Genomic DNA, 26,959 nt, shown 5'->3' with positions numbered 1-26,959 from the left:
CTCCTGGGCCAGCCCGGGCCAAGGGTTGCTCCTGACGGGCAGCAGGGATAAATAACCCTGTCCCTGCTTGGTTTCCATCTACAGGTAGAGCTGTAAAGTGCAGTCTTCCAGTTTTACACCCTGCCACAGGTACCTTCAGCTAGCTGTGTTCCCCAGCAAATTTAGAAGACGATCACATGAGACAGCGTTAAAAGCCTTATCATATGAGGTTTTATTGAGTCTTTCCCCACAAGGTCTTTTACCCATCATGGAAGGAAATTAGATTGAAGTGAAACCATTTGTCCTTGGCAAATCTTTGGTAGTTGCTATTCATTTCTGTATTTTCTTCTAGCTGCTTATGAATGATTTCCCAATTACTTATTCCATGGTTTTTATTGTTGTTTTTGAGGAACTGAAGTTAATTTAATTGTCTTGTAATTTCCAAGTCCTTCCTTTTTTATTTTTTAAAAAGGGGACCTATATTCACCCCTTTTCAATCTTTTAGCACGTCCTCTATCTCCCCAAAATTCTCATTGCAAACAGCCCTGAGACCGCTGCAAACAGTTTTGAAATATCCTAGGATAAAGCACACCAAAGACAGTTCATGTGAGAACCATGAATTTATATAATTTCCTTGTAACCTGTCCTTTCCTCATTCTGTGCTTGAATCTAACCCTTGACCACTGCTTTTCATTGTGTCAGCTCCCTGATTGCGACTGACATTTTGGTGACTCATGGTGCATGGTCACTCTGTTGTAATGGAAGCAGCATGGGCAGAAAATCAGTCTCCTGCGAGTAGCAGGTGAGGCGGATGCAAAAGCATCTTTAGTGTTGTATGATTTTATTCCTCAAGATCATTAGAAACCTTACATCTCTAAAATATTCGTATACAAATAATGGAAAGGAAAATTTACAGTCAGCAAAGATAGCTCTTCAGCTAAAACCACTGAAATGTTATGGAGACCACTGATTTAGCAAAAGTGAAGACTGAAAAAGTCAAACGCAGAAGTTTCTCAGAATTCTTTCAGTTCCTCCTTACCTATTCCAGCTGGCTTTACGGACTCAACTCTTGGCCTACTTGTGAAAAAATAGCAGTTTTCTCAGCAGCAATTAGTCACATTTTCTCATTTTTACAAGAGGGAAGCTATTCCTACGCTGAGTTTAATCAGCAAGCCAAGGACTCTGCATGTGGACAAATACCGGCTTTTTGTCAAGCGCTAGCACACAGCTCCCCGCAGCAGCTGTATTCATCGGTGCATTCAGGTATGAGATTTTGCATTTTAAACCTTTACCACCTCACTATATATAGAATTTGATTTCTTTCATACGTCCGTGCTGTACTGAGCAGATACTGTAGATAACACTGCGGAAACAAATCCAGCAGCTACTACTGCAGCGCGTTCAAGAGTGTCTCACGCTCAGCTGTGGTCATTTGACCATGAGGGGAATTCTGACCGCTTACCCACTTGCTGACGTGGTGACCAAGGAAAGAGAGGTAGGACCTAGGTGATGAATCCCTGAAAGACGCCTGTTTGGTTTGTACGATTTTTCTGTAATATTCCATTGTAGCTGTAAGAGTTGAGACATAGTTAAAGCAGCTCAAAGACGTTTTGGTCTTGATTTCCCATCAGTGAGGGGCAAGCACCTAAAAACACGTAAAGCACATGACTGAAACCCCACAGCTCGAGAGGCCTGAGATGAGAATACTACAGCCTGGCCGGGCGGTGTGAGGGCACCTCAGCAACCCAGTGAGATTCTTTGACAAAATAAGAAGAAGAACAAGTCGTTCCACAGCAGACATGGGGAACTTGGGGACGGAGACAGAGACGGGGCAAGAGGACAGGGTCTTCTCAGTCAAAGCTGGAGCCTGCAGGGAGGAGAAGGAGGAGACCTTTGCTGAGCAGATCGTTGGCAGCTCAGCCCTTGGGCAGGGAGGTGGGGGACAGACTGCAGGAAGTCTGCCAGAACCAGCTGCAGTTTTGATGGCTGGATCCACCAAACTGTGTAAATACGCTTCCAGAGCGGCCCTGAGACATACTCTATGTATTCATGCTAATCTTTTGATGCTGGGCTTATACACCCTTCCTGTGCATCATGTTCCCCTTTTTGCGGTTACTCTTTGCTCTTTCAAGGTTGAGAGAAAGAAAGGAAAATAACATCTTTTCTACTTGCCAGTGAGCGTGGAGAGAGAGAAGAGCAGCTGCTCTCTCCTACTCCCTTCAGATGTGCTGGTCAGGAGTAAAAAAGAGTGTTTATCTGATGGGGCCTTTCTCAGAAGTAGTCAGGGAAGGACTCCAACCTCTGTGTTGCTACATTTACAGCACAACAACTGAGCATGAGCAGGGCGTGCAGTGACACCACCATCCCTGGCCAAATGCAAATCTGTCCCATCCGCTGCCTGGCTCCTTTATTCAGTCAGCAAGTTCACAGATCTTTTTCCAACTCCTAACATTTGAAGGCCAGCCGGCTACTCCCGGGCTGCCACTCACAGCTTCTCCTTAGCCCTCACAGGAAGCTCAGGGTTATTAAACATTAAGAATTACTTTTCCGCAAATGATGTTGTGACGCTAGAAGCCTGAATCTTTGTTTCTGTGCGATTCCAGGGGGAGAAGCACAAAGAGACACATGGTTTTAACAGAAACCAGTGCTTTATTAAAGATAATCCTGAAGAATAATCAACACTACTTACAGCTGTGTAATTAAATATTTCAGAACGCTTAGGCTGCCCACTTACTATCAGCACAAATTAAAGTTTGGATTAATCACAAAGGTGAGAGATGGGAGCCTAAGATGTGGGACTCTGGTTTGTCAGGGGAAATCACGGACATTCCTGCCATGGCTGGGACTGCACGGCCCCGTGTCAGGATATATAGTCCTGGCTGGCATGTACTGGTTGTAGCACTGAGTGAAAGAAAGGCTTCCTCTTTCGTCCTGAAATTTGTATGTCAGTAAAAATTCCGATCTCTACTAGTCATGTAATGCATGTCAATGGAGACATGTTTACGTGACTCTCATCTCTCCGCTTCTGACTCATTCTGAACGTTCAGCCAGTCATGTGGATCTGGTCAGACAGCAAATCCATCGGAAAAAAAAGAATAAAAGTAGCCAAAAGATACAAGAAACAGGAGTCAGGATTTCCTTAAACATATATTTCAAAGATGGCCTGAAGCCACTAGCATGCAGGATGAAAAGGGAACATGACGGAAGGAGCCTGGGACTGTTTGAAGTGTGATGGGTGAGGAAACCCCGAGGGGAATTCAGAATTGAACAGGAACTCTGAACTTTGCTCAGAGTCCCAGTCTGGGAAGCCCGGAGCATGTGCAAGACAAGAAGGACTTTTGATCCTGTAGAAGGAAGGGAACCGATGTGTTCAAGTGCTGGCCCATGCAGCCAACCGCAGTACCACACAAAAGGAATCAAGAGCCGTGTAGGGTACGTTTCGTCTTTTATGAGGGATGGGGATGACTTTGGTTCCTTCAAAATTCTTTAATTATTCTACCAGAGGGATTAGAAGTGAAAAGTTTCCTTTGTACAAAAAAAAAGGGGGGGGGGGGGAGAATCATTCCTCAGTTGATATCAATCAACCTCAGATACTTCCTGTAAGAGCAGAAAGAGCCTACTGTCCTTGGCTGGATTTTCCCTTCTAGCATGAGAAGTTGCCGGCTAAAGACAACACCACAGATTTTGCTTTTAAAAAGAGGCTCCGGTTTCCCAAGTTGCATTAAATCATCACATGGTGCTGTCCCATCCTCCACTCATTGCAGGCTAAGCCTTCCCACCCGTTCCCTCATGCCTACGTTAGCATTCCTGCAGCTGATCCAAGGCAGATCAAGACCACGGAGCCGAGTAATGCCATCATTAGGGTTTACCTGCGTGAGCTGCATCTTTGTCTGACCGGCAAGAGAAAGGAGAGAGGTGATGCCATCCCTTTTCGTGGCTGTCTGCACCTGGGCGGGTTTAAAGCAGTTTGAAACCTTGACCCACACCTAAAGCTTTGATTTTGTTCAGCTGTTTATGCCCCAGTATAAAATGTGGCTTTTTCCTAGGAAGTTGTTTGGGTCTTCCTAAAAGAAAGGTTTCAGGAAGCAAAATTCATGTTCAGTTCAGGAAGGCTTCAGTGCCTTTGATAGAAGTTAATACTTTCAGAAAGGATTTGGACTGAGAGTTTCCAGATGACATATGGAAAGGGTGAGACTGTCTCAGGATCTACCTCTTATAGGACTTAACTACATTTTTTTGGCTTCATTTCTACCTAATGGGAATGTAGCTACTTTAAAAATCCCCCGTGTCCGCTGTTGATAGGGCTTGTATAAATGGTTATAAGAGATTTTTACTATTTCACTGGGACAAATCCCCCAAAATAATGACTGTTCTGATTTGACAAGGCACTCTGGCGGTGCCAGCCAGATTTACAAACTGGGATGGTTCCTTGTGGAACTGAAGCAAACCCCTCCAAGTTATGTAGTTATGTTGTTTAGGCAAACCTAGGAGGAGATAGTAAGGGAGGAACTTTTGGAAGGAAAACTCGATGTCCTACTGTCGTTCCAGGATCCAAGCTAGCAAACCCAAGATGGACCATGTGTTACATACCCTATCTTTCCCCAACTGAGGAACCACTGGAGAAGAGCACTGTGACCAGGATCCCCTTTGGCACGCAAGTTAAGGAGAATCTGTGTTTTCCTTTAATGTTAATGGAAAATAAGCTCAAAGTCACAAAGCATCCTTAATCCATTAAGAAAAACCACGGCAGTAACATACTGCTAACATACTGTTGATCGTATGTTTCTGCAGCCAACTCTTAAGCCCTGGATCCTTACTCCCCAACAAAAAAATCTTGTAATATCTCTTGACATTAGCACCAATGTTTTATTCCTTCTAGGCACTTAAGTAAAAGCTGCTACCAAGTGCAGTGCGTTATTACGCAATTTGAAAATTACTTCCACAAAAAGACAAAGAATCTAAGATTTTGAAACCTGCTGCCATATCCTCTTTAGGAGTAAGTCTTTTCATAGTTGGTGAAGGGACTTCACAGAAAACATTAATATGGGGGCTGCAAAGTCCTCTGAACCCAGTATCTTTTTTTTTTTTGATTTCCGACCAATGAGGTGCTGCACATCTGCATTCCAAATTTTGTACTTAAAAGCGGTTTTGTGTAAGCATTGAGACTAAGGCAATATTTCCCATTAAACACTCCATAAAAAATTAGGCAAAACTATAATCTACCAAGAAATTCAGCCCTTCCAGCACTTGAATACTAGGATTTTCACTCTGGCAAAAAGCCATAGTTCTCTGCAGCTAAGTTTCCCTCACCCAAACATCTCAAAGAGTAAGTCACAACAGTGACTTACTAGTAAGATAGGTCTACATTGAAATAAACTCAAGAGACTTCACTTGTCCAAGCCCTACAGGGCTTGATCATATATAACATATATATTCAACAGCGTGTAACTTCTGTGTATCATACAGCTTTGTTGGGTAGTGCAAGGATCCCATCACTGATACCGAAAGCAAGTGCACTGCAAACGTCACTGGGATGGGAACGAGCTCTACCATCGCCTTTAGACTTTGACCTTTCTTTCTGCGGCTCATTTCTGTTTTTAACTTGTAATCAGACAAGCGCTGATTATCTGGAAGAAAGCAAAATTCCCGGCAGTATCTGGCCTCCTGCTCTTCAAAGCTTCAGCGAGCTTCTCCTTGAGCCAAACCTGTGGGGAACACACCTGCAGCCATCACCGATCCACAGCCAACAATCACAATAATTTCCCGTTTTCACCCGCTTCGGCTGGCAGCGCCGGAGCCCCTCCACAGGCAGCAGGCCCCAACCGCAGGCCAGGCCAGGCCAGGCCGCCCGCGGGGCCCGTGCTGCGGGGGGGGGGGGGGCCATGGCGCCCCACAGCCTCCTGCCACGGGAAGCCCCACCTCACCAGGAGGCCTGAGCCTCATTTTACACCTCCATTAATTTGGAGGGAGGCTTCTGTCCGCGCTAACGGCGCCCGCGCTCCCGCTAGGTGTCACCGCCACTGCGCGCCCTCCCTCCTTCCCTCAGGCGCCTCGGACGGAGCGCGCATGCGCCGCCCCCCCCCCCCGCTGTCCGCGCCTGCGCACCGAGTCCGGCCAGGCCGCGCATGCGCCGCGCTAGACCCAGGCGCGCTCCCCTTCTCTGCGCTTGCGCGAGAGGGTGGCGGGGCGGTCAGGTTCCGCGCGCGTCCGCCGGCGCTCTGAGGTCACTTCCGCCGCCCCGCGTCGCCATAGCGACGGGCGGCGCGTCCCGGAAGCAGGGCGGCCATGGAGGCGGTGGAGGCGCGATGGCACCGGCGGCACCGCGAGGTGCCGGGGCCCGCGCCGCGCTCCTTGGCGCTGGTGAGGGGCGGGGGGTCCCGCGGGGCGGTCCGCTCCGCTCCCGTGCCGAGTGGGGCAGGGAGGCCGCCCTCCAGTTGCCCCCGCGCTGTGTGGTGTGGGGCTGCGCCTTGGGGGGCGGGGGGGGGGCGTGAGGCCTGCGTGTGCGGTGGTGCAGTAATGGGGGGGGGGCACTAGGCCCGGTGGAGCCGTGCTGAAGACGGAGACCGCGGGACTTTAGCCTGCGATGGGGGTGTTTGTGTGAGTCAGACCGTAAGAAACCCTCTGGGATGATAGCAGCTCCCTGCTGTGTCGATGGGGTAAGATTTAAGCCGAAGGCTGGCAACAAACAAGTTCCAGCTCCCTCAGCCTTTTCATGCTCTTGTGCTGAGGTCGTGCCCTTGCTTCCAGTCAGGGCTTGTCCAGATGCTAGCCTTAAGGTAACAACTGAACTGTGGTCATTCGGTGTTATATACTTACTTGGTCGTGAGTTCAGTTTAAAAAAGCAAACCAACAGAGTAACTGATTCTTGTTTCCATCACTGAAATATTCTTTTTCTTGCAGAGGTCCAAGCCTCCTAAACAAGATGTATGTGAAAAACTTGCCTTAACCTGCAGAAAGAAGGAAAAGGAACTCCTTAAATGTATTGATTTCTCCATGCTGTACAGCAAGTATCGTAATATCAATGAGCAGCAGGAACGCAGTGAACGCAAAAGACTGCACAACAGTGTACAGAGAAGGGTAGATGAGACAATGCAGGCATACCTGGCAGAGACTGAAGACAGGAGAGAGAGGTAATGCGCCACTAGCTAATACCTGTCTTACTAGTTTCAACCTCACTGTATCCTTAGAGGAATGATTACAGGAAAAAACACTCAGTAAATCTCAGCTCTGTATGTTAGACCATGCTTTGGGACACTGTCTTTTTTTCTCCATCATGATGGAGAGTATATGTACACTTACTTGTCAGCCGAATGGTGGGAGCCATTGGAGCAAGTAGGAGCTTTTGGGCTCTGGTTACTACTTCTAGAGACTGAAGCAATCACTGGAGATATGTATTCAAATACAGGAGCTACTGCCATCTGTACTGCATTTATAACCATGTCTGCCAAATGCAACAATGATGAGTAGTGTTTTAGTATTTCCACTGCTAAAAAAGAAATTTTAAAAGAATGAAGAATACTATGATAAAAAAGTTGGAAAACCTAATTGTTGGATGTAATTGTGATTTTTGTTGTGACCTCATTAAATTAATGTTTAGTTCTCCTACAAGTAATAGATTGCAGCACAGGCAATTGGAAAAAAATTTTATTCCGAAATCATTCAAAAAAAATAAAGCTGAGGCATATTAGAATTTCACTATAGTGATCTGAGAAAATAGTCTTACAGTTCAATTTCTTGTTTACAGTCTTTCATGTTTGCAGCTGCAAAGGTTATCCGTTTGAAATTGTGATCTAATGCTCCTCACTGGACAGGAATTGTATGCTAATTTCATTCTTATTTATCTGCTCGAGATCCCCACGCAGTCTTCGCAGTGAGACTCAGCTCAGTGCAGCGGGTGTGCATACAGAAAGAGAGTGCAATTCAGTTTCCACAATGAGTCAGTCTTTGGCTTTGCTGCTGCAGCTCCCACCAGCTGCGCCTGTGTAGCTCACACAGTAGCAGGGACACCCCCTTTCTTAAAAGTGAGGGCGACTTCCTGGAGGTCACTGTGGACATGAGGGCTGGAATTAGCGAGTTCCTTGTTCTTCACCCCAAGTTTCTTGTTGCTAGAATAAGTTCTGAAACAGCCTTGGAAATGGGTTCCTAAGATAAGGAGCTTAAATTGTGCCGAGACAGAAACTGCTGTGCCCGGGGAGGGGATCTTGAGGCATAACAGGAATGATCCCTGAGCTAAAATTCGATTTTATAATATGGGATTTGGATGTTCCCTGCGCATGCATTTGCAAGAAGTGCTGAAAGTATCTCAGTAACCATTTGTTGATTGTTTTCTTCACACCACATTTGTGTTGTGTTAGCCCTATGCCTGAGGGCTGCTGAACAAGCCCTTTTTTAGCTCAGTTTGATCACATTTTTTCCCATGCTATGATGTCTAAACCCCAAATGTAATTTAGTTCCCAGCCGAGAAGTCTAGACAGATACACTGGCATTATGTTTCTGATCCCTTTCTTTAAAAAATAGAAATTGCGCCAGCATAATTTAATTGTATTAGCTTTTAAAGCAGCCTTCTTGTCAGGGATGCCCAAGCCTGCATTTGCCAACAGTGTGACTGTTTTAGACCCGTGCTTCATTAATATCTAAATGACTTCTTTATCCTTTGCTGTGATACTTGCATTTTCAAGAAAAATGGATTTAAACAAATCTATATGTTGCTCTAATAGCTATTTATTGCTGGACTAATATCAGATATAAAAAAAAGATTAATGATCTATCCAAAACAAAGCAGCATAACATTAAGAAAAAGGTTCCTTTGGCTTATCAATTAAATTGAAAAGAGAAATCTTGCCAAAGAAAATATTAATGCACTTAACAAAAGAATGGTAATTCTTAGTTGTAAAATCAAGGTAGATCTCTACAGAGTGGAAGTATTGATTCATCAGCGTGCTGATAGGATTTGCCACCACACAAGAAAACTAGCATTTGAGGTACCTGATTCTCTTGGTTATATATAATGGGGTTTTTCTTCCTTTGTTGAACAGAGATTCTTCTGGACAATGTGTGTGGAGAACAGCTTCAGTCTGTTTGCCTTCACAATAAATAAACTAAAATGTATCAATTGACAGAGAAGGCTGTTTTAGCTTTTATTACAATGTTTTCTTCGTTATAGGCTTCGTGAACTTCTGGAATCAGAGGAAAGCAGGTACTTTGCTGAGATGGAGTCACTTGAAGAAACTGTCCTGGAAAAACAAGCAAAAATGAGGGAGCGAGCAAAGTTGCTGAGAGAGAAGAGAGAGCAAGAAAGACAAAAACTGGTTACTGAAAAACGGGAGCAGCAATTCAGGTATCTCCATAAAATATCTTATTAAATAGAATTTAGGTTACTAAATACAAAGAGGCAATTTAACAAGCAGGTGACAATATATTGAGGAAGGAAAGGTACATGTAATTGAAATGATAAATACAAAGTTAAGGTGATTTGGATAGATGTGTGCAAGCTTTGCCCGCTTGCCTGCTTGTCAAAAGTTGAAAGGTCTCAGGTAGTTTGCATACGTTGGACCAGATTGTAGTCCTTCTGATCTTTATTAAAGGGATGCAGCCTTGGAGACCCAGTTTGCAATGCTGTAATGCTCGGTGAAGTCTGTGAACAACACTCTTCATTAACAGTGATGAAAGCAGCAGGTACATAGAGCTGTCCTGTCTCCATTGTTTAAGTGTTGAGACACCATGAAAAAATTCTTCCAAGTGCAGTATGGAAATCTTTGCCCTGTGTGAATATCCCTGCACTTTCTCCTGCTAAATCAGCTGTTTTTGTAGTTTCTTGTTGGGGCATACAGTTCTATTTTTGCTTTATACCTTGAGAGTAAAAAGAGCCCATGGATGCTTAATGTGGCCTAAAATGTGCTTATTAAGCTGAATACATGGACAATCTTAATTTTTCAAGGATCTTCTAAAAAGATAGATTTTTATTTACTGTACACTTTTCAAGAGTTCTAGTTGAAGCTAAGGCTTTAATGCAACCTGAAGTTCTGAGCCAAATCTTCCTGGATGCTGAGCCTGGCAATTTTCTTTGAAGTCATTAAGGTTTGCGGGTGCTTATCAGGCCCTGAGGCCTTAGCATGAAATCTGACTTGTTCAGTTCTTGGGAATCTGGTTTTCTTAGGAAGGGATGAAAAAATTTTAAACCGCATTAATAGTAATCATAATTTCAAGAATCCTTCCCAAGCCTTCCACAGTGGTACGGAAATCCACAACAGCTACTCCTTACTGTGGAGAGGCTGAGGTGTTACATTTCACTTCTGCATATACTCTGACTACCTAATTTGACAGATAAATGTCCTTTTCTTAAAAGTGGGTTTTATTGGCTGAGACTGATGTTGAGGCAGTATATGCAGTTCTGAATTCCCACGCTGGCTTGAAAATGTGTCCCTCACAATTTTCAATCCCTACCTTGTTCCCTACCCACAACCCAAAGCGATTAAAATTCACTTTTAAGATGGTTCAGTGGAGACGTTTCTGGAATGCCCTCTTACTTTGTACTCGTAGCCACTTTTGCATACCAAGGAAGGGATTCAGCTTGAGGTTTAGACACCTAAAAGTAGGTGTGTAAGTGTTGGTATTTCCATATTCACTGGATGTCTAAAATCACGTTCTACTCAGCAGATCTCCATTGAGATCAGGACAGTTAAAGAAGCCTAAGCTCACCTTGCGGTAGACACACTAGTCTGGCAGCTGAACTGCACCCTAAACACCACTGACTGTATTGACCAGATCTCCATTGACTAGAATGGGAATTTAACTGCTTGGCTTACATGTAGATTACTGTTTTAGATGCTTAATTCTTAACTTAGATGCTTAAAAATTGTGTTTTAATTGCAAAAACAATCCTACCGATGAATCTCATCCTCTGATGATATGTATTTAGACTTGCATGCTGCAGTTACCTGTCTTAATATCTCGGGTCCCTGGTCTTCCCAACACAATTCTCATGATCTATGGCTCACTCAGGGTCTCACTCGGTCCATCATCCTTCTACCTTTTCCAGTCTGCTGTTGGATAGGAGCAATATTCATGCCACACAATTCCCCATGTACATATGTCGCTGGAGCTTTTACATTTGGTGTTTTGCTGGCTGCAATTTTTAGAGGATTTAGAGGCGGCAAAATCATCTTTCTTCATGGCTATTATGAAAGTGGCAATACTTGGTGTCTTTGCAGATGAATCCTCATCCTACAGCACAGTTAAAGAAAAAGGTTCTGTGCATCGATGTAATGGTTATATATTTTTATAGTCAGAGTCTCTCTCCTTCTCTCCCTTTATCTAAGTTCTATCAAATTTCATGTGAAGGTCTCTATAAACAAAAAGTATAATAAAGCCAGCTGACGAGTTTGACTTGTTTGTTGACCTCTCCTTATGAAGCTGGATTATCTTTCTTCATGTATTTGCTCGGAAACGTTTTTAAAGCATTTTCCTCCCTTTTTTTTCAGTGAGAAAGGAAGTTTCTACTGTGGCGATAGAAGTTACCGATCTAATCAGAATCTGGTATCTGAATCCAGATAGTCTTCTCTATACTAGTCTTCTCTAAGTCGCGCATACTAGTCTTCTCTAAGTCGGCCCAAACCTGTTGTTCCCCGCTGCTACTTGTCCCTTTCTTTCCCAAACTCTGCTGGTCCACGCAGAGGTCTAGGAGCAGGCTTTGCTGCATAGGAGGTATTGAGTACTTCCACTTTCTCTGTATCATCCGTCACTAGGTTGTATCCCCATCCATCAGTGGATCCCCGTTTTTCTTGAACTTCCTTTTGCTTCTAGTATATTGGTGAATCGCTTCTTGCAATCTTTTGTTGCCTGCTGTTTCCACCTCTTACATGTCTCTTTAGGTGCCTGAGTTCATAGAGAAGCCCTGTGCTTCCACACGGGCCTTGTGCTGACCTGGATGTAGAGGCTGCTTCAGGCCAGAAGGGATGTCTGCACCCACTGGGGCAGGAGATGCTGCCCTTTGGCACGTTGTCACCATTTGTAGGTGCTCTTTATCCATGAGTGGTGCCCTGTGTGTGCCCTGCCTTAACATGTATGACCTCAACATGCTCTTTTCACAGCCCCTGGTTGCTGGCGCTCTCTACGTGCCAGATAAATAGGAAGCGCAATGCGAGTCTGGTCTGCCGCTCTGCAGATTCTCAGCTTGGTAGGGTGAGGGAGATTTGCCACTTGCTGTGCAAGTTCCTTTGTTTCAGATAGTCTAAGATATCTGTTGCTGGCAACACTTTCTCCTAGTTATCCCAACGTCTGCATGAGTTTGGGATGAGATGGAAAGTGAAGGGAACGTGTATGGAAGAGTGAAGCATTTGAAGAGCTGGTGAACAGTGCAGCATGACCTTCTCATGTCTTCAGAAGGTCCTTATAATTCACAGTGATTCTAATCTCTGCTGTTTTGGGTCCTGATTTTTGTTAAAAGGTATTGGTTTAAAACAGTTTTAAATTTGTCACTGGTACTTTTAATTAAATGAGCAGATTGTCTTTCTTGAGACATTGTTCATTCTGAGTTAGTGTGCTTGTAGTATCTTTCAAAGCAGAGAAGCAGTAATCCCCTCCCCCAGTCTTTTATTAACTCAGTGATTTTATTTGCTATAATGTCTGGTCTAAAATAAGACCTGTCAAAAGGCTGAATCCCATTATCACCAGTTATACAATGCAGAAAAATTGATGGCCCTGCTTTGTGCCGGGAGTTGGGCTGGATGACCTGCAGAGGTCCCTTCCAAAATCTGCTGTTGCATGGTTGTATGGCTGCAATAAGCACTTCACAGAAAGCTGGCCTTAAACCCCATGAGCAAAGATGCTGTTCAAAATTTGGTTCTAGTTTAGGGGTTTTGGTGGGACAGCTGCTCTGTATTAGCAATCACAATACAATTCTGAATGTGTCCAGTAGTGCATTGGAGCAGGAGAGGACAAGCCAGATAAGTCCAGTGCATCATATTCAACTTCAAGAAAGGAAGTATGTAAAAATGAGGCAATTAATAATAATAATAATGATGAAACTTAAAAGGAGCAGTTCGGAAAGCAAGAAGCCTACAAACAGTTTGGAGGCTGTTCAAAGACACTAGAAGCCAAAGTGAAATGTATGCTACAATTTGAAAAGAAAACAAAGCATTTCAATAAAATCCCTCCCTACATGGCTCGGTAGAAATATTAAGGATTCACTGGGAAAAGGCTAGCACTTAAAAACGGAACTTTTGCCCATACAGAGAGAGTAGGAAAAGCTCATAAAGCATGGCAGGTCATATGTGAACAGAAAGTTAAAAGAGCTAAAAAAGATTACAAAGGCACCTTTTTAAAAGGTTGTTAAAAGCTTATAGTAATTTATTTTACTATATTGAAGCGGAAAGCTAGCTAGCCACTGATGGTACCATTTTGTGACAAGGATACAAAAGAGGCACTCGGTGATGATCAGTCCATAGCAGAAAATGAATTATTGGCATACATTTTCACTGCTGAGGATTTGGGGGGAACTCCTGCCTCAGTGCATTCCTTGCAGCCAATACGTTGGAGGAGCGCATTAAATATGAAGTAAATATAAAGAAGCTTGAGATCCAGAATACAAGTCAGTGAGTCACTTGGACTCTAGGGCATGCACCTGAGAGGCCTCAAGGAGCTTGAACACCCTTGCAGCAGGATGCTGTGGGGGCAGCTGGTATCAGCATGTCCAAGGAGAGATGAGGCAAAGTTGTGGATGACAGAGCCATAAAAAGATAGTACAGGGAATAGACAAGGATGTGATGTACCCACAAACATCCTTAATACAACAAGTTTTGGATGCTGGGGAACTGTGAGGTAATGACCACAGCGTGGCCAGATTTGTGGATTCTTCCTAGATGGCATCTCCTGTTGTTGCTGGCAGAGACGGAGCACAGGGCTAGCTGGACCGCTGATCTTTTGCTGTTATATAAAATGCTATTAGAGAGCTATATGGAAAGAAGCTCTAGAGGATGAAAAGGCTTGGGTCTGGACACAGTGGGAAGGGGTGGCATATTTCACTTGTGGGCTTGAGCACCAGAACAGCCGTTTATCTGCCACCCAGCGATACCTGGAGCTGGCTGTGCCCAAAGCAGAATGGGTGTGTGGTTGGGAGAGAACGGAGGGGTGGGCAGAAGGGCAAAATTCCTTCCCGAGTGAGATAAAGATTAAGGAATGATTTTGGGGGAGGCGGGAAGAGAAGATCTGAGTCTTGGACGTCTGTCCTTGATAGGTTTGGGTTGTTAGGAGGAAGCAGGAAGTATTCGCATTGCGGGTGTTCGCGTGTGACTGTGATTTATGGAACGGGAGCTTACTGAAGAACTGGATCCGCAACCAGAAAGCTGTAAATGTGTCACAGCCTGTCATCTAGAGCACACCCAGAGGAACCCCAGGAGATCATTTCGGTAATAACTAGATATGCACATGCTTCTGTTCCTCTGTCTCTGAATTTTATAGCTATGTCGAATATCTCTCTAACACCTGATACAGACTTCATATTTCTCTTAACTTTAAGCAAGGCACTCTATTATTTTACAGGTACTGGTTCTTAAACCTGAGGTATAGGAATACCTATAGTGCACAGCACTCCAGGATGTTACTCCAGGGTACTCAAGGAGGCAGCTTTTTAACTCGTCTTGCGGGCCAGGTTTGCAGGGGGTATGTATAGAAAGAACTGCTTTTCAGTATGGGTATTCGCCAGGAAAGGTCCTTCGTTGTGAGGAGATAGAGAGCACGGTGCTTGAACCGGCAGAGTCCTGCTGGAATTCGTAGCTGTTTTGTGCAGGGCTGCAACTTCTGCGGAAAAATATCCGGTCAGTGTTAGTCTGAGGGAATGTTCCTTAATGATATATTTAGAGAAAATTACAATTAAATTACAATTAAAATTTGCATAAAACACATATTGCATCCTCTTTATTGTGATAACGTCAGAAGTATCCATATAGAGAATGTTGTTATCGCAGCATCTTTGTACCACAGCTATAAAATGAATAAATAACTGGGGGTGGGGGGTTGGGATAAATGTAGTTTCTGTCTTTGGGAAGTGACTACATAGAGGCCAGAATTTGAATGTTAAGAAGCTTAGGTTAGCAAAGTGAGGAGTAGAAACAGCCATCTGGGGGAGCAGATGTTCATAGATTGCTTTAAAAGCTGCTTGGAAGGAATTATTGTGATGAAATCAAGCAATTACAGAGTTATTTTATATTAACATTCTAACTGTGTCAAGCTGTTATTTATTTAACTTATCTTCCCCTCTGAGAATTCAATTGCATTGAGGTTAGCTTAAAATCATGGAAAAGAATAACTTAATTTTTTAATCCTTCAGCTACTGAGGGAACTTTGAACCCATTATATTAAGATAATATAGTTATTGCTAATGGTATGGGACTTTGAATCTGAAGAATGGTACGCTTTCCACAGAACATTTTAGAAATACGTTCTTTATGAATACGAATTAGTGTTGTCATCTCTAATCACCGTTAACTTCTACCCAGAAGTTGGACCAACGTTTGGTTAGAGGATGCAGTGTCCTAGGATTGGGAGAGAAAAGTGCTATTTTCAAGAGGTTTGATTTTTATATGGACTTGATGTTAGCAAAAGCAGATGTGACAGATTACTATTGGTTTTTTTTCTCAGTTAGAAACAGTTAAGAGGTTAGAAATGCCTTTTGGATATTGAGCGAAATGAGAATTTTCTTTTCCCTTGTTTATTGCTTGCGTACTGTGCTTAGCACCTTTCACCCCAGCCTCCGTGGCATTCGGTGCTTTACAAGCAGCGAACGAAGAGAGAGGTGCTCTGGCCCCAGCAGCTTACGGCTGAACCATGAGGCAGAAAACAGTGGCTGCTGGCAAGAAGAAGACATGGATGGAGACGGCAGCTGTACTGGATTTAGGAAACATTTGGAAAAGTGAAAACTTTCTAACACTGAGCCCCTTAGTCTCACGTTAGGATATGGCAAAGCGTTCTTGATGAGGAGTGCTGAACCATTGGGGGAGGAATATTCTTGGTACGCACAGACGAGGATTACATTTTTTTTTTTTTGACTTCCTAGTAACTTTTGTCCCAGTATCTAAAATCTAGGCATTATGTCTCACAAAACTAACCATTTTTTAGTTTTACTGTTAAACCTATGGGATGTTGAGGTGAGAGAGAAATTTGGAGTGAAACCAAAGAACTTTGGGAAGTCTGTTTCCCTGAACGTAGGGATTTATTAGCATGCGCAGACAGTTTGGGAGGTCCTACATCCCCGTATGTGTTTAGGGAACTCCTGCCACCCTGCAGAGGGGTCACCATCGGGTTTGTGCTCGACTCCGGGCCTGCAAGAGTACCTGTCCTGCGAGGAGTGGACTGCAAAGACAGATCCTCAGCAGAGCCATGGAATATGGAAAAGTAAAACACTGAAAGTCTTATTTCAGTGCTGGCAATTTTAATTTTGCTTGTAAGTAAGAAAATATATTGAGTAGAATTCATTCAGATTTTGTTTTTATGAAAATTAAATAACCATCCTGATGTTGAGAACTATAATACTATGAAATAGCTGCTTGATGAATATTTAATATTTTTGCTTTACAGAATTGTCAGAGTAACATTGCATAAAGTAAAAATATTTCACATTATACAAATAACTACTGCTGTCACACAATGGTTCCAGATTCGGTCAATGATTTCTTATGATGCCCGCTATGAATTCTCAAATAGCATTGCAGTAATCCATAGAAGATAGTTTCATTCAGCATGAAATAATTTGAGATTTTTTTTTTACTTCACAGCATGCATGTGTGCTTATCACACATCCCTAATGCTTATAGATATCCACCATTATCTGTTCCTTTCACATTTTCACTTTATGAAAATCTATATCCTGTTTATAGAATGGAATTAAAATGCTTGTATGCTGTTCAAATTAAATTTTGTTTGATCGCACCTGCTGATCTCCACAGTGCTTTATTTGTAAAAATGAAAGTGGACAGAGTCTGTAAATAGTTGCATGCTCTTCAGTTGAAGGTAAGTATTCACATATATGCAATCCAGCTTTAGGGAGTAAATGAAAACTAAAAGCTATTTTACTTGTTCGATGAATTACTAGCTTCTCCAGGATTTTACTGCAGTTTTTACGAACTATCCCACAAAATTAATAAAATTCTAGTGGCCCCTGTTTAACAGCGTAACATAAATTTCCGCTTTCAGAGTAGTTTCTGAATGTGATGGGGCTTTCGAGTGACCAGTAAAGCTAGTCTAAGTCTTCAGTTGAGTAAAGGACAATTTAAATGTTGGAACGTGTGTAATGTTAAATATATACACACAAATAGAAATACAGGAGCTGCTCTTCAACTCATTAATGTCAAAATCCCCATCAAAACGGGCTCTCTGTGATTCCTTAGGCCTCCCGAGGAGTCAGTGTCGGACCAGGAGTAAGACTTTGGCATCCTGAGCTGCAGTCCTATGCGCGGTTGTGAGTTTGGGGCCCTCCATCTCTCACACACCACCAGACTTGATTATTATTATTTTTTCCCACTTATTTTGTTGCCATTCAGAGAACAATGTGAGGAGTTTCGCACGTGGTGGGTGCAGAAGCACCGCAGGGAAGTGTGTGCAGACCGACTGGCCCAGCTAGCTCTTAAGGAGGAATTGAAAAAGCAACAACAGAAGGAGGAGCAAATGTTTGCCGAGCTTTGGGAAGAGGATAGGTTGGCCAAGGAAAAACGAGAGGCGGCGGATATGCAGAAAGCAGCAGAACAACATCGAGAAGTGCTGAGCGTCCTCGGAGCCCAGGTAGCCGTGCTGAACGCTCACAGAGAGGAAGCAAAGCGGCTGAAAGAAGAAGAGGCTCGCTTGCTGGTAATTTCCATGTCGTTCTCAATTCAGCATTCTCCAAAAGGCCCTCCTAACGACAGGCTTACTGGACATTGAGATTAATCTGTACCTTATTTGTATTTTCACTGATTCCATTAGTACCTGAGGCCCTCCTATTATGTTAAGCCTCTTTTCCAGAGCCATGGCAAAGGCACTCCAGTTTACAGAGGGAAATGCGTCTCTTGAAATTTAGCATGTAATGGGATTGTAGCATTCAAAGCCTCGTGGAGCCTTGGTGGGAAACTGAAATGTTTTTCAGCTTTTGCCAGACGTCTTTGCAATTTTCTGACTTCCAGTTTCCAGTGGGATAGCTAGAGAGATTCTTGTATCCCTGCAATAATGCACCCCAGGTCTCGGGGTGAGCCACAGAGCCAAACTGCAGCCCCGGGTCATGTCTCCCAGCTTGTTCTCACCCCGCTCTTTCTAATCCAAGGCTTGTACTGGAGCTGGCCGGGAGCACAGGCAGCCAAGCCCTTGAGCAGGGAGACGTGCAGGGCCTGTTGGTGCACCCGGGGCCCCTGACAGATACGTAGCTATAAGGAGCGGGGGTGTGTGTTTGTATATGAAAAATGCCAACCGCTTATGCAGTCAGGCTTTGCTTGCTCATACTTCCATTTTTTACAGTTATGTGGTTGCATTTCACCATTCTGTGGTCAGTAATGCAGGCAGCAATGTTTTGCAGGTGTAGGTACCCCCGCTGACTGAATTTCAGAATCTACACCCCTTTTTAAAGCTCAGTCTTTAACAGATACAAATCTGCAAGCAATGCCAAAGCTCTTTCACCTATTAGAGCTGGCTGGTGGCAGGTGCCACATCGTGGGAAATATTCAACTCATTTAGCTCAACTCTTCTGGCCACTGCCCTCTTCTTTTCTCGTCTTCCGCCAGCGTAGGCTTGGCTTAATTGTGTTAACTTTGGTGGAGCTCACTAATTCACAATACTCTGCCTTGACCTAATGAATTATGGGAGCCTGCTTGGTTCAGACTCAGTCCTCATTTTTTAGATAGGCTGTGTGAGCGGTATTCATGTTGCTGCTATTCACACCTAGTGATCAAATGATCAGGCAGGGTACTCCAAGGCTTTCAAAGCTGATACTGGCAAGGTGTGAACTCCATTTCTTTTTAGAAATAATGGCGATTATGAGTCTCAAGTTTGGAAGATCTTGCTGTAAAAGTGCAGAGTCCTTATTGCAAGCTAGACTGCACTGTTTCACTTTTTTGAAAACATGTGCAAGAAAAGTCTTTTCTTTTGGCAACTTCTAAGGCACAGCTAGTCCTCTGAGACAAAAAGCATTTCTTACCTGGCCTTTTCAGAAAAATGGTGTTAGAACAGAAGACTTTGTAGCTTCCCCTGAAGACAGCTGCCTTGAGCTCTGTGAAGGAGAGCAATTCCTGGTAAAATGGTATAATCTCTGAAAAAAAGCTTTTCAAAGGGTCCATAAAGGAGAGTTTCTGTTTTGAAAATGGGGCACAATCCTTTTTCCGCAGAAGAGCCGTGTGACAGATGGCCGCATGACAGGTATCTCCGAGCAGAGTCTGTAGCCTCTAATGATCAGAGGTTTCATCAGAGTTAAGGGCAGGCAATGGACAGCTAAGTGTATCTGTGTATAACTGCTTTCTACGGGCTGTTGCAAAGGAAAAAGGTTTTTTGAGGAAGGAAAACGTGCTTTCCTGCTTGTAGCCACAGAAAGCGCTAGACATGTTTCTGCCAAGGCATTTCAGTCCTGGCTTGCAGAAGGATCATTGGCAACAATTTCTTTGCATGTTTACAATGTTGTATTAATGCGTCATATAAACTGCCATAGAAAAAGCACAGTGGATCCCATCCTTAGCAATTCTCATACACCTCCAATGGTGTCAGGATTCAACCGAAGACGTGTGCCATTTTGCGAACTTCCCCAGTAGTTTGCTCACTGTTCCCACCTTCTTTCCTTCTTTACTGTTCAAAGTCTTTTGGATTACTTATTCAGTGGCTCAGATAAGATACTGAGAGTTTCGAAGCTGTTTTATCAGCTTCCGAAAGTGCATTTGGCCATTCAGACAGAGCCTCTTCCACCATCCTGGGAAGGCAATGCAGCAATGTCAGCTGCAAGAGTCAGGATGGGTGTGTTATGCAGCCAAGCGCAGCTTGTCTTTCCATGTGGAGGGGATTAGAAAGGCTGTTTATAACAAACTTACTGATGCATTTTAGAAGAATTGTTTATGTTATGAAAGAGCCACTTTATTTAAAACTAGGTTGACAAGACAGCTAAGATGTAGTTTCTGAGACCTGTAGATAAGTTAACGATGGCCCCATCCTGTGTTACTATGATGTTTGAGTGCAGGATGTTCAGGAATTATACTAAGTTACTTTATTGATTCTACTCGCTAATTTTTGGTTAAATAATCTTGTGTGCGTATATATATCTGTAACATTCATTAACATATACAGTATATATAATATACTCAGTTATAGGGAGGAGAGCATGGCTCCGCTATTGGCTAGTGGTTACAGCTGTGTATGAGGGCTTGGATATGGATCATATGTGTTGAAATTCTTTTAATTTCCTCTAAAGAGATGACTCTGTCTATCCGCTTGAAGTATTTAGAGAGTGTCAGGCATTCCAGTATTTTGTTCTGAAGTGCATGTGATAATTAAAGATAAAATCCTGAAATCTAATGAATGGTATGCTAAAATGTTCATGCTTTAACAGCTCTAAGAGATGACACTAATAATTCCAAAATCTTCTAGTGTCAGTCAGAAAGGCTTTTAATATTTATCTTCCCTCTTCTGTGTTCCAATTAAACTGATCCTACCCATCATTTTGTTTGAAGTTATACAATGTTTTGCAAGTTGGCTGTTCTTATTGTTGTAGGAAGAAGAAAAGCAACTGCTTAAACTAGAAAGCGAACGACTTCAGATGGAGAAATTACAAAAGCAGAAGGAGTGCGGGGACATGTTGGTCAGTGCAGCACAGGACAAGATGAAGCGTCTGAATGAAGAAAAACAGGAGGAACTTGCCCTAGATATGAAGATCCTAGAAAAAACTCTTCAGGAATCCCAAGGGGCCACAGAGGAGAAAAAGAAAAGAAAAGTAAGGGCAAGAGATGTTCATTTTGAAGTTTGGGGCAATACCTCACCTGGACTAACTTTATGGCTGTTAGTGGAGTTGCGCAGTATAAATGAGATCAGGCACAAGCCCTCTTCTCCGAACAAGGTGATTCTTTTGTTGTGTTGCCTGTTGCCTCTCCTCCTGCCAGCGCGCTACCCTTCTGAAGAAGCCTGCTGTCCGTTGCAATCACAGTGAGTACTTTAAAGCTTGTTCTGAGGTCTGCAAGGCTGCGAGGTTAGACCAAAGGAGAGGGCTCCCAGGTAATCCTGGAATCTTGTCCCCTCCCTGTGCTGATTTCATTATGCATAAATTACTTAACCTTTTGGGGCTTTATCCTGTGTGGATATAATGGAGATGAGCAAAAGTTTTCTGTTTCATGGACCTAATTTATTAAATATTTGTAACTGCAGAGGAAAGTAAATATTTAACCTACTCTAATGCATTAAAATACTAAGAAACAGTTTTAAATCTTTAATAATTAGCTAGCTATAATTGTAGTTGAAGAATACAAGTGAAAGTTTTTGCATGCCACAGCATAACTTGAATTCCGGTTTTTGTATTGCTACAGAAGGATCATAAGCAACTATTGCTTCATTTTATGTGGTACTTCTTGGTGTTCGTTTTTTTTATAAAAAGTTAAGAACACTCTTCTGCAGCAGAGGTTCTATTTTTACTTTAAAAATATATACCTTCTTTTTAAGCAAATCAGTTTTCATTAGCAATGGTAACCTGCCCTTTATTCCTGGCAGAAAAGATGCCACTGCCAATGTCTGCAGCTACTTCCTTCAGTTTAGGCACGAGACCTTGCATTAAATATCTTGGAGATGCCATGAAAACATGGATGTGTCTATCACTTCTTTAATTTAAAACAAGTAGATTGCCCAGCATTTGGGGTGAAAACAGGTCTCGAGGTACCTTTAAGACAGAGCAGGGAGCTGCATTCCTTATTCTGCTCAGGTATTTAAAAGCTCTTGTAGGTTAGAAAAGTGGTATCAACTTCTTCCATAACCACCAATCACTTAGACCTTGGGACAAAATTAGAAGAGCTGATATTTAGAACTCTATTCGCTCCCATGTCTTCTAATGTAGGTGGGGTGAAGTCGTCCAGGCAGCTGTGGAAAGTGTTTGCCAAATTTCTGTGCTGCAGGCAGCCGAACTGCTAGGAGGAGAGCACAACTCTCTTGTCGTTGTATTTGTTTGGCTCTCACACTGTTCTCCAGGCATCGGCTACTGGCTAGGGGACAGATTTTGCACAGTTCTTTCTACGACAGAGCTCTGAACAGAGATCTCTCTTCCCAGCCCCATTTCCCACATTGGCCACAAACCACTGTTTCTCCTCACTTTTTTGAAAAGCGCGGTTTTAACTTGTTTGCTCAGATCTGCAAATGTCCGTGTGTTTGCAGCAAGAGCTTTTCAAGGAGCAGCAGACTTACTGGGCACACCTGGCACAACAGCTGGAGGAGGAGAAACAGCGAGAAAAAGAAGCGGACAAGCTCCTTGATGAAGAGATGGCGAAGGCTTGGGCCAAGAAAGCTGAGCAATTGCGATTAGAAAAGGAAGCTAGAAAACAACTACTGAAAGATGTCCTGGATACAAGACAACTGCAGATTGAGGAGAAGTGTAAGTAGTAACAGCTCCCTGTCTGTGCACCAAACAGGGCTCTTGCTATGTGAATGCAAGTTTTGGCAGGGGCAGGAGCAGGTGCAGAGGGAGTACCACACACCGCTTCCTGGAGGACCGTCTGGCCTGGCGTGCATGGGTTGCATGGATGAGTGTACAGCAGTGCTATTGTCTGTGAATCTGCTCCTGAAACTTTATTCCTACGGGCAGTGCTTACACCGATTTCTCATTGCTATTACCAGAACAAAGCCTAGTAAAGTAAGGCTTGCATGAGTGTGCAATCATTATTATTAATTACATTATTATTGTTAAGAAGTTCTGAATGTGAAATCTTTTCTGAGCGATGACAAACAAACAGGCTAAGAATATCCTTCCTATTGCTTGTGTGCCTCTCCAGAAACAAAAAAGCTCAGGCTTGCTATTTAGGCCGCTTGGCTTGAATACAGTCTCACTGTTCCTTCAAGCTTAGCAGGGCTAAGCGAGTAAGTATCTTCTGAAAGTATTTTTTTTATTTTTTGCAGTGGAGAGAAATGCAAAGGAACAGGAAGAACTTGCCCAAGAAAGGAAGCTATTTGCTGAAGCAATCACAGAACTCAAACGTATAGAAGAAGAAAAATACGCAAGGTATTTTTCTTTTATACTGCTGGTTCCTTTTATTGCAGGCCAAGCTTTTAAACTTCCAAGTTGGCTAATTCTTCTTTTCAGCTGACTGTGCAAGAGAGTACTTGGCTCTCTTCTGTACAGAGAGGCTCTGCCACAAAACTTAACAGGTCCAAACTGCTCAGTAGCAGCCCAGTTATATTGCAATTGGTATTAGATTACCAATTCTGATCTCATCATACAAATAATGGCGTTTCCTTACATATACTTGTTTTGGACTCTTTGGACCATCATGTGACTTATACTAATTGTGTTTAATAAACACATCCTCTGACACTCTGAGCTGTTACTAGGAGTGGCCGAGGTTTGGGGAGGAGAATTTAATGAAAGGTTAGTTCATTACTTACCTAGGAGAATTTGGCCGTTCAGACTTCTTGCTGAACTCCACCCACATACCTCCCTTGAACAATAGTACAGTCAGCCACAAAAATACCAGACTAGTGCACATCACCCCGTTCCACAGGCTTCTCATTGCCTTGCTTTTCCTCAAGGCAAGAATTTTGTTATTCGCAGTAGCTAAAATGTACCTCTGGGTGTCATGCCAAACCTAGGGCAAAGCACCTTATTTCACTCATGCGATTACCTTTTGCTACTTCTGCCCGTTCTCTCGGCACGTGCGAGCAGGAGGTAACCGAGTAGCTCCTTCCAGAGCTAGTATCTGTTGCATCTCCGATAGCGTTATCGGTAACGTTCTCTTGGGTACGGCGGAAATCGCACCCTGTGGAAGTAAACGTGCAGGACTTCACTTTGGGTATGCTTCACTTTGTGGCAAGGATGGCATTCAGTGGTGTCAGTAAGTGCCACGTGGTTCAGCCTGTATTGTTTTAGCACACAAGTCTTGACTAGACTGCTGGCATTTAAGCGTCTACGTGATTTCTGCTCTTGAAGTGCCTGAGCACGTAGGTAGGCTTCCACTGCCACTCCAGCGGGTAGTGAAAGAAATACGTGGCTCTTGAGGTAGAGTGGAAGGATGATTTCTTCTGACAGCCATTTCCTAGCATATCCGCACAGTGCTGTAGCAGGAGTCTGCACCTTGCCTTCCCAGTCGGAAGTGCGTTGTCGTTATCTTCAAGGAGGGAGTGGAAACTGGGTGTGAGGATGCCACAGCAGTGAGCCACAGCTAGGAAAGAGCTGAAACCTGACATGCTCGTTCTCTGTCTTCTCATTGCCCTGAGGGTGGCCAGAGAAAGCGTGCTGAAACCAAGGGGGCTTTCTTGCCTTTTTTTTTTTTTTTTTTTTTGTTAAGCACCGATTTTGCAGTCTGCGTTACAAAAGACAGCAGAATGCAATTCATGCTTCAAAGAACTTCAGGTTAATTAACAATGTCACATTTATTTAGTAGAGTGGCAGTTACTGTTATCTCCTAACAGGAGTTTGAATCGTTCTTTGGTCTAAGGTTGCATGTTAACAGATAAAAACCCAAGTTATTTACACGTACCTCATAAATAAGTTATTCATATGTCATTTCCAGAAAAGTAAAGGAAGCAAAAGAATACCAAGAGCAACTCAAGGCTCAGATTGCCTATCAACAACAAGCCCGTGATGCTGAGGAAGAAGAGAAGCAGCGAGAATATGAATCAGCCCTGGCAGCAGAGAGAGCTTACCAGAAAAGAATAGAGGATATTCTAGCAAGGCCTTCTGTGACACTAGCAGAAATCCATCCTTTGAGGAGGAGACTCTTGTCTAGCACACAAGATCACTTATGATATTTTAGCTCACTTTAGATTGCGTTTAAAAACATTTTTCTAAAGGCTTTTATAACTGATTCTAATTAGGAGGCCCCTCTGCCCTGTTAAGCTCAAAATATTTTACTGGCAAATAGAAGAAATGTGGTATTTTAAAGGTTATTTTCTCCTTATTGGATTTTTCTTTCACAAATTCACTGATCCAAATCAAAGCGTTTGATACTTTTAATATAAGAATATTGTACCTTCTCCATAGTACAATACTGTATTATTATGGCATGAATGATATGCAGGTGTTCCTTAAAATCTGCAAACTGAAAACTTTGCGGAAGAGTTTCAGCAAACTTTTATTAAAATGCCGTTCAAACAGCAAATATTTGCAAACCTTTTCTTTTTGTCCTTAGACAAATGGCATTAGGTAGCACATCTTCATTTTCCTTGTTAAATATAAAATGATGACTCTATTTTACGATGGCTAGACAGTGAAGAACAAATACAGCTTTGTATGTATTTGATAGCTTTTGAATCGTCTGTGGGACAGCAGAGTCCCAAAGCTAGTCTGTAAGGACAAATTTACTTGTGCAGGACCAAAGTCGTCTTTTTTTTTTTTTTTTCCCAAAAAAGGTTATTCTTTATCCTGTTGGTGGCAAGTCTACATCTTAAAACTATCTTAAATTGTCACCATTGTCATAGTTTGAACACACGTGGAACAGGGGGCCAGGGCACTAACAAAGTTTTAAAAACAAAGCAACACAAAAAATGGCTACACATTAACATGAAGGTCTTGGAAGGGTTTTGGAACAGGGAAGAAGGGACACATCCTTGCAGCCCGCCCTACCCTCAGCTCTCCTACAGTAAGGACCAGATCTCCCTTTAGGCAGGAGAAGGAGAAGGGGCCATGGGGAGGACAGATGAGAACGACCCACTTTTTCCGCACAGTATTCCCCTCAACCAGCTCCCTGGTGTTTTCCTTTTTTTCTTTTCTCTTTGCTTTTTAAGAAGAGGGAAGTGAAGAATTCATTTATAACCTCATTCTTTCCTTGCTAATGGGTTTTGTGGCATCCTGAGATGTTTAATCTTTCCCACATTTTCCCATTTGAGCCTTTGGTGCTGCATGTCTGCAAATACTTCTCTCTTCCTTCAGCTTTTCAGCTTCTACCATCTCTCCTCCAACCTCTGCTTTTTAACCCTCTTTCTTCTTCTTCTTCAACTTCCATCCCTCCCTAAGCACTTCCTCTACCACCTTCCTCTTCCTCCTCTCAGATCCCCTCCTTCTCTTCCCTTTTCAGTGTTTAGCTCCCCATTGGCAAGGACCAGGATTCTTATGATTTCGCTGGGTGGGAGCGTGAACGGCTGCACAGAGAAGCTGATAAATGTCAGAATGGCTGGAACGAGTCAGGAATAAACTACCCGTACAGTCACCTCATCACCTCAGCTTATAGCAGGCACTGAGCTGGCAGACTCGGTCGTCTGTGGAGGAAGTTGTATAGCTGTTTGCAAATGACCAATAACAGATGTATTAATCTGAAACAACATCACTGATCTTAGTAGAGCAGCCCATCTAAGTCTGGTGGTAAATGATGGAAGACCCTGGCTTCTTTCCCACAGGTGTAAAACCTCTCCGTGGGCAGCTTCTTGAGACAGCAGATGAAAGAGGGACAAATGTTCATAAATGTAGGAGCATTGCAAACCTGGAGAGGGCCAAGAGCTTGTTAATGATGATGCCTATCCCTTACATAGTGCTTTTTAGCAACAATCTCCAAAGCCATACTGGACTTCAGAGCCATTGCTGCCATTTTGCGGGTAGGAAGAACCATCACAGATAACGGAAAAGATGTTTCATCAGTCCGGAGAGCTCAGGTAGTCACAGGTCTCATCTCGTCGCTAGGTCAAAGTGCCAGAGAACGATTAAGAGACTTTTTTCCTGGTCTGCGACAGACTCCCAGCGTGGCCCTGGGTAAGCAATGTAGGTTTTCTTCACTACAGTAACCCATCTTTGAAAAGAACTTAATAGCACATTTGTGATTCCAGGATTAATTAATAGTGTGTTATTAAAGGCTGTGATACTGTC

The 26,959-nt window shown here is 43.2% G+C and overlaps 1 protein-coding gene across 6 annotated transcripts; it reads left to right on the top strand.

Annotated features, from left to right (window-relative positions):
- Positions 1 to 887: 887 nt before the first annotated feature.
- LOC138060824 (cilia- and flagella-associated protein 53-like) lies at positions 888 to 26,959 on the top strand. 6 transcript variants are annotated; one of them, XR_011137462.1, is made up of 9 exons: positions 888 to 1,242; positions 4,528 to 4,637; positions 6,880 to 7,109; positions 9,143 to 9,316; positions 17,514 to 17,817; positions 20,687 to 21,114; positions 22,327 to 22,543; positions 23,065 to 23,167; positions 24,675 to 25,254. XR_011137462.1 is itself a non-coding variant. In XM_068925594.1 (9 exons), the coding sequence occupies exons 1-9, from the start codon at positions 936 to 938 to the stop codon at positions 24,907 to 24,909; spliced, it is 1,899 nt and encodes a 632-aa protein (XP_068781695.1). In that variant the 5' UTR covers positions 898 to 935; the 3' UTR covers positions 24,910 to 25,254. The 6 variants fall into 6 exon arrangements, 4 of the variants coding, with proteins under 4 accessions (XP_068781695.1, XP_068781698.1, XP_068781696.1 ...); XM_068925594.1 differs by having other exon boundaries at positions 898 to 1,242; positions 20,687 to 20,905; XM_068925595.1 differs by lacking the exon at positions 888 to 1,242 and adding an exon at positions 1,350 to 1,474 and having other exon boundaries at positions 20,687 to 20,905.

This window comes from Struthio camelus, chromosome W (genome assembly GCF_040807025.1).
Source record: "Struthio camelus isolate bStrCam1 chromosome W, bStrCam1.hap1, whole genome shotgun sequence".
NCBI classification, from domain to species: domain Eukaryota; kingdom Metazoa; phylum Chordata; class Aves; order Struthioniformes; family Struthionidae; genus Struthio; species Struthio camelus.
This window is presented reverse-complemented; position numbering and strand designations above follow the sequence as displayed.